This window comes from Stegostoma tigrinum, chromosome 5 (genome assembly GCF_030684315.1).
Source record: "Stegostoma tigrinum isolate sSteTig4 chromosome 5, sSteTig4.hap1, whole genome shotgun sequence".
NCBI lineage: Eukaryota > Metazoa > Chordata > Chondrichthyes > Orectolobiformes > Stegostomatidae > Stegostoma > Stegostoma tigrinum.
Genome location: NC_081358.1, coordinates 8092729 through 8106577, shown reverse-complemented (window position 1 = coordinate 8106577; position 13849 = coordinate 8092729). Strand labels below are relative to the sequence as shown.

The 13849-nt window shown below is 39.6% G+C and overlaps 1 protein-coding gene across 6 annotated transcripts in view; it reads left to right on the top strand.

Moving 5' to 3' along the window:
- Positions 1–13849, top strand: part of pdcd6ip (programmed cell death 6 interacting protein) — an 88925-nt gene that overhangs the window by 70229 nt on the left and 4847 nt on the right. For 3 of the 6 annotated variants that reach the window (XM_048530218.2, XM_048530216.2, XM_048530215.2), the window contains 6 exons: positions 913–1082; positions 2039–2287; positions 4229–4363; positions 5222–5316; positions 9276–9405; positions 11887–11946. In XM_048530218.2, the coding sequence (XP_048386175.1) occupies positions 913–1082; positions 2039–2287; positions 4229–4363; positions 5222–5316; positions 9276–9405; positions 11887–11946 (839 nt within the window). The remainder of the gene's footprint in view (positions 1–912; positions 1083–2038; positions 2288–4228; positions 4364–5221; positions 5317–9275; positions 9406–11886; positions 11947–13849) is intronic. The other 3 variants (XM_048530220.2, XM_048530219.2, XM_048530217.2) reach the window with 1 other exon arrangement.

The window sequence follows — 13849 nt, the reverse complement described above, 5'->3', positions numbered from 1 at the left end:
CTGCCTGTTTGCATTATCTCACACTTTTTTCCTGGGTTGAGTTCCAATTGCCACCACTGTACCAGTTGATCACCTCATTGGTATCCCCCTGCAGTTTATAGCAATCCATTTCACTGCTTACAACCCTACCAGAAATCATGTCATCTGCAAACCTCTTAACCATACCCACTACATTATAGGTATAAATTATTAATGTACACTACAAACAGTAAAGGTCCTAAAACCAAACTCTGTGGACCCCAACTGGAAACATCCAGTCACAGAAGCATCCCTACAACATTTAATCATTGCCTGCCTCTCAGCCAATTTTGGATCCAAATTTCTAGTTTTTGCCATGGATCTCACGGGTTCTTGTATTCTTGACCAGTCTACCATGTGTTACCTTGCTAAAGTCTCCTGGACGGTTTGACACATTCTTGGTTACTTCCTCAAAGCAAAATTGATCAAATTTCTCAAACAAAAACTTGCCTTAACAAATATACACTGACTATCCCTGATGAAACCTTATCTGTCCAAGTGCAGATATATTCTGTCCCTCTGTATTTTTTAAAAAATACATTCTGACTAGACTATAATTTCCTAGTCTGTTCCTTTTGTTTTGAATAATGGGACAATGTTAGCAATTCTCCAATTGTTTTGCTCCTTGCAAGTGTCCAGCAAGGATTTGAAAATCACTGCTAGCTTTTAAAACTGAACGTGGTTTGGCATAATTGTTCTATATTCATGGTTTTGGCTTTTAAATCTCTTTTGGCTACCTGCAATCTGGGCTTTGTTTCTTGACCTTTTGTTTCCAAATTGGAGAAAAATGTATTGAGCTGTTTTTAGATGACCGACAGGATATTTACATTACACAATTTAAAAATGTTGTGTAGAAAATTTCAAATAATTTTGTTTCTTTCTCCCTTTTCAAAGAGGGAGCTAATTTCAGAACTACTCTGGATCGAGCTGCCCAAGCAGATAAAGTCGTCAAAGAACGTTATGCTGCTAACAGTGAAATAATTGCTTTGCTTTGTAAACCTGAAGCTGAGCTGAATGCAGCTATACCTTCTGGCAATCCTACCAAATCTCTTCAAGGCAGTGAGGTAATGTAAGAATTGTTATTATCTCTCAATCTGTGTTTTGAAAAAAAAAGTACCCTGAAATGGAACTTAACCCATAGAGTGCACAACCTGTTTGTGTCACATTTTTGCCCTTCTAATTCCTTGTGTCGATAAAGCTTTGCAGGTGCTTTCTGTCATTTTGAGTTAAAAAGCTATTATTCCAATAAGCACCGGTGAATTAAGGAGGCCGTTTAATTCTTGGGCATTTGCATCATTTGGTGCTCTCTGAGATTCCTACTGGAGTACTGGCATTAATTTTAAAACTTCATTCTTTTCCTGGTAGGATTGATGTAACATTGAACCCAGGTAGATCTGAACCCTAACTGGCTATCTTTTGAGGTTTCCAGATTTTGGGTGGTGATGGAAAATGTTGCTTTCATGTTAGTAGTACTGTAGTCCTATCTTAATCTGTGAAGCTGTGGAAGACATTAGAATTTGTTTAATTTTATCAGTGTTTACAGCACTCATGCTCCCCTGCCACCCCAGTAGTAGGTTCCTTTTCTCAAGTATGATCATGAACAATTTGATTTGCATCCTGTGGTGCAAACCGATATACTACTAGTTTGTTGAGTGGTAAAATCTGAACACTTTAGCTCTGGCCTGACAATCGATGCTATAAATACATGACTACCATGTCCGTTAGTACAGAACTTGTTCTATGATGTGATTTTTAACTCAAATTCGGTTGTGCAGATATGGTATATTTACAAAACAAAATACTAGCTGTAGTTGTTTGGTTATAGGTTTTAAAGTTGGACAGTGTCATCATCCTTTTGTTTTTCTTGGCAAGTTAAATGCCTGGAAATAGAACTTGCATCAGATTTTTCACCCATGTATTTCAAATTACTGTTCTAAAGCAATGCTGCTTTGTTTATAAAAAGAGTAAAAATATTGAATTCTCTGACCTATTTTTAACAGTTCTTTTTCTTGATCATCAGGTTGTTATGCTTCTGAAAACACTTCTTGCTTCTTTAAATGAAGTCAAGAAGGAGAGAGAAACTTTTGAGAATGATATCAAGTCGGTGCAGTTTGACATGACAAACAGGTTTCTGACAGCATTGGCTCAAGATGGTGCATTAAATGAGGAAGCTATCTCTGTAACTGAACTTGATCAAATTTATGGAAGTCACACTCAGAGAGTGCAGCAAAATCTGAAAAAGCAAGAGGAGTTGCTTGCTGATATTCAGGTAATTAATATTGCATAGTGGTACAGAATCAGTTTGCAGCATACAAGAGGTAATTTGTGCCATTTTCTGTAAGAACTGTACAGTTATTCCAATTTTCTAACCCTGCAACATGTTCAAGAGGATGAATAGCCTACCTCCTGGTTCCTACTTAGAACAAACCATGGCAAACTGACTCTTAAGATTCAGCATAAGTAGCCACTTAGTTGTATAGAGCTTGAATATGACTGAAAATAGAGGCATGCTGTTATCAGGATAAAATCGCCAGAAGACTAAATCTGAAAGAGCATACTTTATGTATACTGGAGAAGTGGGTACTGAAATATTATTTAGGGGCTTGGTCAAGGCAGTACCATGGAGAATACATCAGGGAATAGTCAAATGCCAAGCATTTGTATAAATTCAAACCAGGCAGATTGAAGTTGATGGATCAAGATATTGCTATAAGGGCTGCTGCAGGGAATGGCTGTACACCAAGCCCTTACCTATGGTTGAAAAGGGTGTAAGTAGTATACAGGCTCTTCCTGTTTATGGAGAATCAGTTCCAGCATGTGAATGTAAGTAGGTTTTGCGTGTGAGATTGAGCCATACTACAAGGCCAACCAATTATCTTAAATTGATTGTTTGTATAATAGAAAGAATTGTTAAATTATGTGAGGGTAAGAGAGTCAGTATTCTGTATGGTGTACATTGAAATTAACTGCAGGTTATTGAATTGAATGGGCCCAGAGCTTTTAAATTTGGTTTGAAAGGCTGAGAGTTGCATTGCTTGTGTCAGATTAAGTTGACCGACTTTCCAAGGAGAGAATCCAGGTGGCGCAGCGGTTGATAGTTTAGAATATCCTTTTTTGTCAGTTGTACCCCATTGCAGAAGTACAGTGAAAAGCTTTTACAATGACTGCTTCTTATGGTGGCATCTTAGGTACAAGTACCTAGGTACAAATATGGATACAAAAGAGGAATAAAAAGTAAGTTAGAAATAAGACATTGCTAAAGGATTGACATTAGTAGGTTTAAAAACAATCCAAATCATTATATTGCAGCAGCTGACTGCAGTCTGTGCACATGGTTTGACCACACACGCCAGACCCCAATCCAACAGCCATCCCTGCTCTGTATTCAAGTCTAAGATAGGCTCCAGGATTGACTGCCCCTGCACTGGATTATACCCATGATTTTCTGGTCATGCCTGCCACATCTCCAAGATTCGCCTCTGGGCTAAAGGGAGACAAAAAGAGAGGAGAAAAGACCAGACAGAGCAGAGGAGTTCTGGCAGGAGCATCTTACTCTGCTGCCCTCTTGTTCTCTATCTGAGATAACGTGGTGTGAAGCTGGATGAACACAGCAGGCCAAGCAGCATCAGAGGAGCAGGAAAGCTGATGTTTCGGGCCGAAACGTCAGCTTTCCTGCTCCTCTGATGCGGCTTGGCTTGCTGTATTCATCCAGCTTCATACAGTGTTATCTCAGATTCTCCAGCATTGGCAGTTCCTGTTTGTACCCTGTTCTGTACCCTGGGTCGCATTGCTGTGCCAGGGACCTGGATTCAGTTCCATTCTTGCTGTGAATTAGTTGATAGCGACTGTTTGTTTTTATTTGCTTGTTAATAACTTGTTAAAAGTAAATAGCGCAGGTTCAGCTTGCAGTTTTTTTCCTAGCACTTCATACTGTTATAAGTAGTGTTTTATGCATTTGTTAGAGATAAGCTAGGCTTTCCCTCATTGATAGTATTGCACCTGATTTTTGAGTTTATTTATAGCAAAGGAAAATCAGTTCCACGAGTCATCTCAGCAGCCAAATTACGATATAAATATTTATTTTACAGGTGCTTAACTAATGAATTGCTTGTCTTTGTTTTCATAATATTCTTTAGTTTGGTACTGATTTGACATTTTCTGACCGATAACTTGGAACAAATAACTTGAATCTTGAGTCTGTTCTGTCTAGGCTGCTCACGAGGAATTTTCGAAGTCGAAACAGTCAAACACAGATGCTAATCTGAGGGAAGAGATGCTTAAGAAGTTAGCAGCGGGCCATGATCAGTTTGTTGAACTTGTTAATAACTTGAAAGAAGGAACAGAGGTGAGATTTTTGATGTTATTGGCTTAACATTTCACCTATTTTATTCTCTTATGATGGTCAGTAAGCCTCTCACATTGCACTGCAAATTTTAAAACGATCAGCTTTGAATGTGTAAAATATTTTCAGGTTTTCAGTTCAAATTTTTCAGGGACGATTTAACACAGCCTTAAGTGGAAAATTTATCTTGTACCATGACTCATTTTTTAACTTTTGCTGGAAAATGTAAGACTATCTTGTCGACCAAATTATCCAAAAGTGAAAGTAAATGTTTATGAAAGGTATTTAAAGATTGAAAGTGCCATATTTCAAAAAAACTGGCTCAAAGAAATATGGCTACAAACAAAAGTGGATTTGTACAGTTGTGACAGTGCCTTTCAGAAGACCACCATTTGTTGGTCGAGTAAAGGAATGTCAAAAGAGCTGGAGGAATCAGACGCGCTCAGTTGCGTTCTTAAGCACCGCATTATCTTTAAACTTGAATACCAGATGCTGAAGTACTGAACAATTTGAGGCAGTATCTATTCAATCAATTCAAAGTACCAATTTTATCAGAAATCATGCATAAGGAGGGATCTTCATTGACATGAATGGCAGAATGAAGGGACCAGCATTTTCTTTTAACAAGTATCATTTGCAGAATTCAATGACAGAACTGTTGGTATAAAGACCCTGTCCCTTTTTCCCATTGAAATAGCTAGAATGTAATTAGAGTTGAATCTGTTGATTTACCTTTTGGATTTTTCTGGTTTTATATATCTACAGCAGGGGATAGCTGTCAGTGAATTCATAGCAATAACATTGGTATGATGAAATTGGAGTATATTGTCATACTAATTTATACAAATATCTCCTTTGTAGTTTTACAATGGAATCACTGAATTTCTCGTGAAATTCCAAACAAAATGTACTGATATTGTGTTTGCTCGTAAAACCGAAAGAGATGAACTTCTGAAGTAAGTGCATGTTTTCTGTTTGTCTGCAGTATTCTTGACCATTTTGGGTGATGTTTACTGTTTATTGTACTGTTTGTTCTTGTGATATTTTTGCTGTTCAGTAATTAATTATTGCAGTGTGGTAATCTGGTTTCATTCGGCCTTGCAAACATATTATAATTGTCAGCCCAGGGAGTCATCGTGTTTTGTTTAGTGCTCCTACAAGCAATGCTATGCAGGCTTGTGTTAGTTTGCTAGAAGCACTGTGGTCTTCGGTGATATCTATGAAGAGTGCTGCAAGGACTGTAGCGCTAACCAGTGGCATTATTTGTCCCTGAAACTCTGCATAGCAGTATACAAATGGATTTCTCTCCTCCAGTATTCCAACCATTGTCGAAGTGCCGCAACCAAATTTATGACTAAAGTTTAAAGTAACACCTGCATTTCACATACATTTAAAAGTAAACACCTTGATCAAATAGGAAACTCGGAGAAAGGTGCATAACTATATAGTTTTTTTTAATACTTTAAAGGAAATGGGTAGTCAAGGATAATATGGACTATTTTAAAAACAGCTAGGGATAATATTACAAATGAAAATCATACGTAACAGACAAGAGAAAATATTACACGTAATATCCTAGGGAAGTGTCTAGTGTATCAAGCAATGGAGCTCACGAAGTTTAAAATAACAGTTATGTTAGTTTTTAGTACTTTTTTTCTGGCTAAATCACAGGACTTGATGGTTTCTACTCAATGTTTTGAAGAAAATAAGTCAGAAAATTGCAATTCTTTAAGCTGCAATCATCTAAAGCAGTTTTGATTTCAGAAATTCACTCTCCGTAATGGAAAATAAGAAGAGAATTTCTCACCTTAAATAATGGAGTTAGTGAGAAACCAGTTAACTATGGACATAGCCTAACATTTGATCCAGCAAGTTATTGCAATCTGCAGGAAAGGACAATGATTTTAATGTTGTCACGTGTACCAAGATACAGTGAAAAGTGTTGTTTTGTGTCCTATATAGACAGATTGTGCCATACAAAGTGCAACAGGGTGGTAGAACAGTGCAGAATAGTTTTACAGCCACAGAGAAGGTGCAAAGAGATCAGAATTAACATTTGAGAGGTCTGTTCAAAAGTCTTAAGGCAGCAGGGAAGAAGCTGATCTTGAATCTTGTCATGAGTGAAGACGAAAAAAAAACTGCAGATGCTGGAATCCAAGGTAGACAAAAAGGAGGTTGGAAGAACATAGGCCAGGCAGGATCTGCCAGAAAGGAGCAGGCAATGTTTTGGGTATTACCCTTTTTCAGGACTGGATGTGGAGGAGGGATAGAGGTGGACTGCTGGTGATAGGTGAAGACTGGTGGCAGGTGCAACCTGGTTGGTTGATGGGGGAGATGAATCCGGTTGGTTGCTGGAAAGGAGAGTCAGAAGGTGGAATGGAAGGGAGGAGCTGGGACTGGAAAGGGATGCAGGGGATGAGTGGGAAGGTTATTTGAAATTGGAAAACTTGAAAAACTTGAGGTTGACCTCTCTGGGCTGTAGGGTGCCCAGATGGAAGATAAATTGGTGGTCTTCAAACTTGCATACCAAGTTGCTGCAACACTGGAGGAGGCCAAGGACAGACATGTTGGAGGGGGATTGGGGCAGGGAGTTGAAATTGACAGTGACCAGGTTAGGTTGGCTGTTAGGAGCCAGGTGGGGATGCTCAGCGAGCCAGTCACTTAGTCTATGTTTGGTCTCACCGACATAGAGAAGACTACATCGGGAGGCAATAGACCAGGTTGGAGGAGATGCAGGAGAAGCTCTGTCTCCGATGGAAGTGCTGTTTAGGGCCCTGGATGGATGCGAGGGGCATGGTGTGTGGGCAGGTTTTGCACATTTTATGGTTACAGGGGAAGGTACTGAACAGGCTGGAGTGGTTAGTGGGGAGTGGGTGCAAACTAAGGAGAGAGAGGTGGGGGAGTAGCTGATGTTCCTGGTGGTGGGGTCTAATTGGAGTTGGCAGAAGTAATTGAGGATGATACGTTGGATGTGGAGGGTGGTGGGATGGAAAGTGAGCACAAGGGGGATCCAATCTTTATGTTTGCAGGCTGGGTGGTGGTTAAGAGCTGTGGAGCAGGGAATGGAGGAAGCGTGGTGGAGGGCAGTCTAGATTATGGTGATGGGGTTGGGGAAGGGAAGAGTGTTATTTGAAAAAGGCAGATATCTGGAATGCTTGGGAGTGGAGCGCCTCCTTGTCAGACCAGAGAGGAATTGGAAAACGGGATGGAGTTTTTGCAGGATACAGGATGGGTGGAGTTGTTGTATAGGTAGCTTTGGGAGTCTGAGTTGATCATAAATTTTGGCATGTAAATTGTTGCTAGAAATGGAAACAGGTCAAGAAGGAGGAGGGAGGTGTCTGAGATAGACCAAGTGAGTTTGAGGGTGGGGTAGAAGTTGTTGAACTGTTCGAGTTTGGTCTGGGCACAGGATGCAGCACTGATGCAGTCATCAACCTAACAGCGAAAGAGTTGGGGGAACAGTACCAATATACGTACTGAAGAGGGACTGGTCAACGTAACCAGCAAACAGGCAGGCATAGCTGGGGCCCATGTGAGTGCCCATGGCAACTCACTGGATTTGGAGAAAGTGAGAAGAATTAAAGGAAAAGTTATTGAGAGTGAGAACAAGTTCAGCAAGGTGGAGGAGGGGACGGGTGGTGGGGACTGGATGGGTCTCTTGGAGAGGAAAAAAAACCTGAGGGTCTGTAGGCTGTCCTTGGGTGTGTGAGGGGATTGAATGTCCATAGTAAAGATGCAGCGCTGGGGTTCAGGGAGGTTGAAGTTATCCAAGAGGTGAAGGGTTTGGTTTTTGTCCTGGATGTAGGTACCCTATATCTTGGGAAGAACTGCGTAACAACACTGGGATGTATCCGGGTCAGATGCTTTCTGTGGTGCATTTGTAAAAGCTAGTAAGTCTTGGGGATGTGCCAAATTTCCTTTAGATTCCTGAGAAACTGGAGACATTGTGCTTTCTTGGCTGTTGCAGTGACGTGGGTGGATCAAGATAGATTGTTAGTGATCATTACACTCAGGAACTTGACGCTCTCGGCCATCTCCACCTTTACACCATTGATGCAGATGGGGGCGTGCCCTGTGCTCGGCTTCCTGAAGTCAATGACCAGTTCCTTCATTTAGTAGACGTTGATGGAGACGTTGTCTTTACACCATGCTGCGAAGCACTGCCCCTTTCCTGCAGTCTGTCTCATCGTTGTTTGAGATCAGACCTACAACAGTTGTATTGTTACCAACTTATAAATGGAGTTGGGGTGGAATTTGTAACACAGCTGTGAGTGTATAAAACAAGTATAATAGGGGGCTGAGTACACAGCCTGGCGAGGCACTAGTGTTGAAGATTATGGTAGAGGAGCTGTTGTCACCTATTCTTACTGATTTGATTGTGGTCTATCAGTCAGGAAGTCAAGGATGTAGAGAAATCTGAACTGGGAGAAAGTCATTAAGGGATTGTTAAGAGTAGCTCAGATGAGGAAATCTGATTGTTTCATGCTGAATTAATTCAATAATGAACAGAGGAATGTCTATGGATGTAGGACAAAACAGTGCATGCTAGCTCAATTAATGTTTCTAACTCAGTTGCTTTTTGGTAGGAAAAGATAGAAACAATTATAGTGCCAAAGTTAAAATGCGGATCAGTCTTGACTTGACTGAATGATGGAACAAATTCCAGAAGCTCGATGTCCTACTGCAAATTGGATTGGCAGCAAATTCTATCCACTGTCATCTAAGGAATGAAGTCGCTCTAAAACATTCGGTAACATCACGATTTCGAGGCATCCCACACAGATACCTACACTCCCTTATTTTCTCTTTACCTGAATCTGGTTTTACACAGTCGTGAATGTGACTGAACTCTGTGATGAAAAAGATAAACATATACATTCAGGTTCATACTTTTTTTCTTTGTTCTCTGTGTCAGGGATTTACAACAGAGCATAGCCAGAGAACCCAGTGCACCTAATATTCCAGCAGCACCTGCATACCAAACTGCTGCTTCTGTTGGAGGAACCACATCAGCTGTTCCAACTCCTGCACCTAGAAATGTATTTGTAAGTAGACTGATCAAAATCATTATGATTAATGTCAGTTAAGAGTTAAGTAGCTGAACACTTCAGCTCAGGTTGATTTTCTACAAAGCAATCGACCCAAAGTCGGCACAATCTGTGGAAGCTTTTGGAACTTGTAAGCCCAAATTCTGTGCAACTTCAATTTCTAGGATGTTTTGGCTGATTGATTTAAAGACATTGCACTGGAACCTGACCATGCCAGCGAAGTAAGTTGCTGCCTCAGAATGAAATACTCATCATTCAGAATTTCTGTTGATTGCAATCATTTGCAGGCCTCTTTAAGAAGAGTCTAAAATTTAAACTTTGTTTGGGCACACAGTCACAAGTGTGCACATCATTAAAACTTTCCCAATTTATATTTTTCAAATTTACTCAAAACTGATTACTTAGTTTCTATTTAGTTTTAAGCAATTCATAGTCATTTATTGGGGTTGCTTGTTGGGCCTTAACATAATTTATCTTGGGGGGGGGGGGGGAAATCTCAAATTAATTTGCAGCTGTATTAAACAAAACAAATGCTCTTGTCCTGCTGTTGCTCCAACTGTAGCAAGCCCAAGTGAAGCATACTACAAGTCTGACAGGAGATCTTGAATTAGAGATTCACAGAGGTCTACACCATGGGAACAGGCTCTTCGACTGCCCATCTTGCTCATTTCACAACTTTAGTCCCATTTGCCTGCTTTTGGTCCATGTCGTTCCACACCTATCTCATCCAATATGCCTAAATTTTTCTTATTACAAAATTGTACTCGCTTCCACCACTACCTTGGGCAGCCCGTACCAGGCACTCACCAACCTCTGTGTGTATTTTTTTTAAAGTTGCCACCAGACGTTTTTGTATCTCTCCCTTCAACCTATGCTCTCTTGTTTTAGACTCCCCTACTATCAAGAAAAGCTGTCATCTATGTTGCTTAAGTGTGCTTCTTATTATTTTATAGGCCTCTAAACGATCAACCCTCAATCTCTAAATGCTGTAGGGAGAAAAGTCCCAGCCTACCCAACTTCTCCTTTATAACTCAAACCTTCCAGCCCAGGTAACACCCTAGCAAATCCTTTCTGCACTTTTTCTAGTTTAACAGTATCCTTTCTATAATAGGGCAACCAAAACTGCACACAGTACTCCAAATGTTGCCACACCACCGTCTTGTACGGCTGCAACAAGACATCCCAACTCCTATACTCAGTGCTGTGCCCAATGAAACAAGCATGCTGAAAGCTGCCTTCACCACCTAGCTGTAACTCCATTTTCAAGGTACTAAGAACCTGTAACATTTACCAGGGCCCTGCCATTGTCTGTGTAAATCCTGCCCTGATTTACCTTACCAAAATGATACATCTTGCACTTATCTAAATTAAATTCCATGTGCCATCCTTCAGCCCACTGGCCCAGTTGATCACAATTTCACTGCACTCCCAGATAATCTCCTTCACTGTTTGCTAATCTTGGTGTCGTCCACAAATTTAATAATCATATCTCCTAAAATCTCTTCTAAATCATTATATAAATATGTAATGTTATATAATAGTTGCTTGTAATTTATCTCTTCACAGATTTGGCATTGAGTAAGTGCTTTTGAACTTCGGTTCCAACACTGGGTTTGATTCTATGTTCTTGATTTTGCAATTAATGTCTGTGAACAACTAAAGAGGCATGCAGTTTAGAATGATCTATCCAGTCAGTCATTGGGACATATGGCCCAGAAACCTGACATTGGTAAAATACATTGTGGTTGGCAGAGTATTTTTGGCTTGATAGCAACATCCTGTTAGTGGCAAATACTACTTGTGTTTCTCTATAAACTGTTAGTTTCACTTGCTCATATTTTGGAGGCTTTACAAGTCGGGTGGACTGGACTCTGCTCAGCTTAGAGCAAACATTGAGGCCAATTTTATAGCTTGTGGATCTGTAGAAATTCCAACATGAACAATTTCGTTGGTTGCCATGGAACTTGTTTAGAGAACTAATTATTGTGAGCCACTCAAATTCCTTTTGTTCCTTAGTGAGTTTATTTGGTGATTTATTTTTAAACAGTAGCTTCAAATTAATTAACAACCTTTTGTGAAAACTAAATATTTCTCCCATGAATAAAATTCTGAAGTGTTTTCTGACTGCAATCTCAATATTTGAAAGATTTTTTAAAACAAATTTGAGTGCACGGATGGACGGATACTTAAAAAGAAAAATTGAGTACCCCAGCACAACAATTTTATTAATGTGTATGTCTTTTTTGAAATTTAACTTTTTATTTTATTTGCATATATTTTTATGTATGATGACACCAGGATAATTTCCTGCAGTCCATTCGAGCTGCATGGAATCAGTATTGAAGCAATGTCTGACTCATGATCATGTCTAGCAACACTGTGCATTGACAGCAGAATCTCATGAAATTACTAAGTTTTATGATATCCAAGTCTTGTAATATTCTCTTTAGTCACATTCAAAGTTGTTCTTCTTTCCAGCCATCCAAACTTCAACCTCCTGAACATGCTGCATCTTCATCCACTGATGGTTGTGAAAATGTAGTTAGCTTTTACTTCATAGTTTATTTTTAATGTTTCAATAACATTTTGTTGTGTGTGTGATAGTACAAGAGTTCAGGCAGAATCATGACCCCACTTCTAAACTGGGCTTGGAAAAGGATTTACTATTTTTGGATTTAAAGCCTATGATACCAACAAGAGAATTCATGTGTCTCTTGACATGTGAGTCTTGAGTAATTGCTATTAGCATGCCAGGTTTGAAAATTCCAGTCTTGTTGCTGACAGCATCAGTACCAGTATCAGTGGCTTCAAAGTAACAAAACAAATAAAGAAGAGAGACAACTAAGTGTGGAGCTGGATGAACACAGCAGGCCAAGCAGCATCTTAGATGCTGCTTGGCCTGCTGTGTTCATTCAGCTCCACACTTCGTTGTCTTGGATTCTCCAGCATCTGCAGTTCCCATTATCTCTAAACAAAAAAAGAAACTGTGATAATTGAATTCTACTGTGCAAATCTAGCAGGAGTATTGAGGAACAACTAAGACATCAAGTTCTTGATGTCCTTGCTTAGATCAGAGAATTGAAACCCCAAAAGAAAGAATTAAGGTTATTTTAAGCTTTTTGAAATATGAGTGTGTGGAAAGCTGTATGAAAAGGAATAACATCAGAGTAGGTCACTTCAATTGAAGAACTGTCACCAAATAGCCTCTGCAACTTCTGTTTTACCTGTTTGTATATTATTTCCATCTCTTAATTTTCTGTCACTCCTCCTGTAGTGTCCAGTCCCCTCTATCAACAAATCTTGCCATTTTTATTTATTTTCTTTCATGGATACTCCTCCATTAATCTGTCCCATTCATGCAGGTTTAAATGGAGGAGATTTGCTACATAAATTGTTTAGCCATCAATCACCAAATCTGGCTTCCTGTATCAGAAGTGATTGGAGAGCAAGATTTTCCTATTGTACACCCCATTCCCTTGGGAATGAACGCCAACATTCCATTTAGCTTTGCTAGTACCTGCTGAATTTTTTTTGTCATTTATGTACGTGGACCCCCAGATGCCTTCTGTGTACAGCTATCTGCCATCTTTTCCCATTTATATAATATTCAACGCCTCGTCTTTGTACCAAAATGCATAACGACACAATATCCCACATTTCTATTTCAACTGTCAAGTTTTCACCAACATGTAGATTCTTTGTCATTGTCACCACTCATCTTCCCAATTACTTTTTGTGTCATTCTCAAACTTAATAGTGCCACTCCACTAGCTGCCATCTGAAAATCCTTCCCTTATCCTAACTCTGCTAATTGTCAAAGTTTCTCTATCCTTGCTAACATACTACCTCACACACTGGACTGATTAAGTAGCCTGATGTGTGCTACCTTATTAAATGCCTTTAGGAAGTCAAATATCTTACATGTACAGGTTTCCCTTTATTTATCTTCCAAAAAATTATCCTTTTGATATCCTTTGAAAGTTATCCTTTCTCATTCCTTTCTCATTAACCTCTAAGTCTTCACCATGAAACCTTTTTATTTACAATCTGTGTTTCTCCCTCAGTACAAGCACCTAATCATCCAACATTTCCTATCTCAATATTCTATTCCCAGTCTGTTTGCTGTCTTCTAGCATCAACAAACACCTTCCCTCGCTTGGTATTTCCCTTCTCTTTGTCATCTGGTTCAGGTTCCATTCCACTTTGGGGTGGTGTCATGAAATGGGGAGGGGATGTTGCTGCAGTGTAGATTTTAAAACTGGAAGTTCTCCCACACTGTAAAGTGCAATTCATATAGGATTCATTTTCCAGGCTTGAAAACCGCTTAATACAAGTTCAATGAGACTGTTCTGTGAGCTCTAATACATTATTACTCCACAAACACAACAAAAGTACCCAATAATTAATGTCAAGTACTGCAATTTTTTTTGGTCCATTTGGT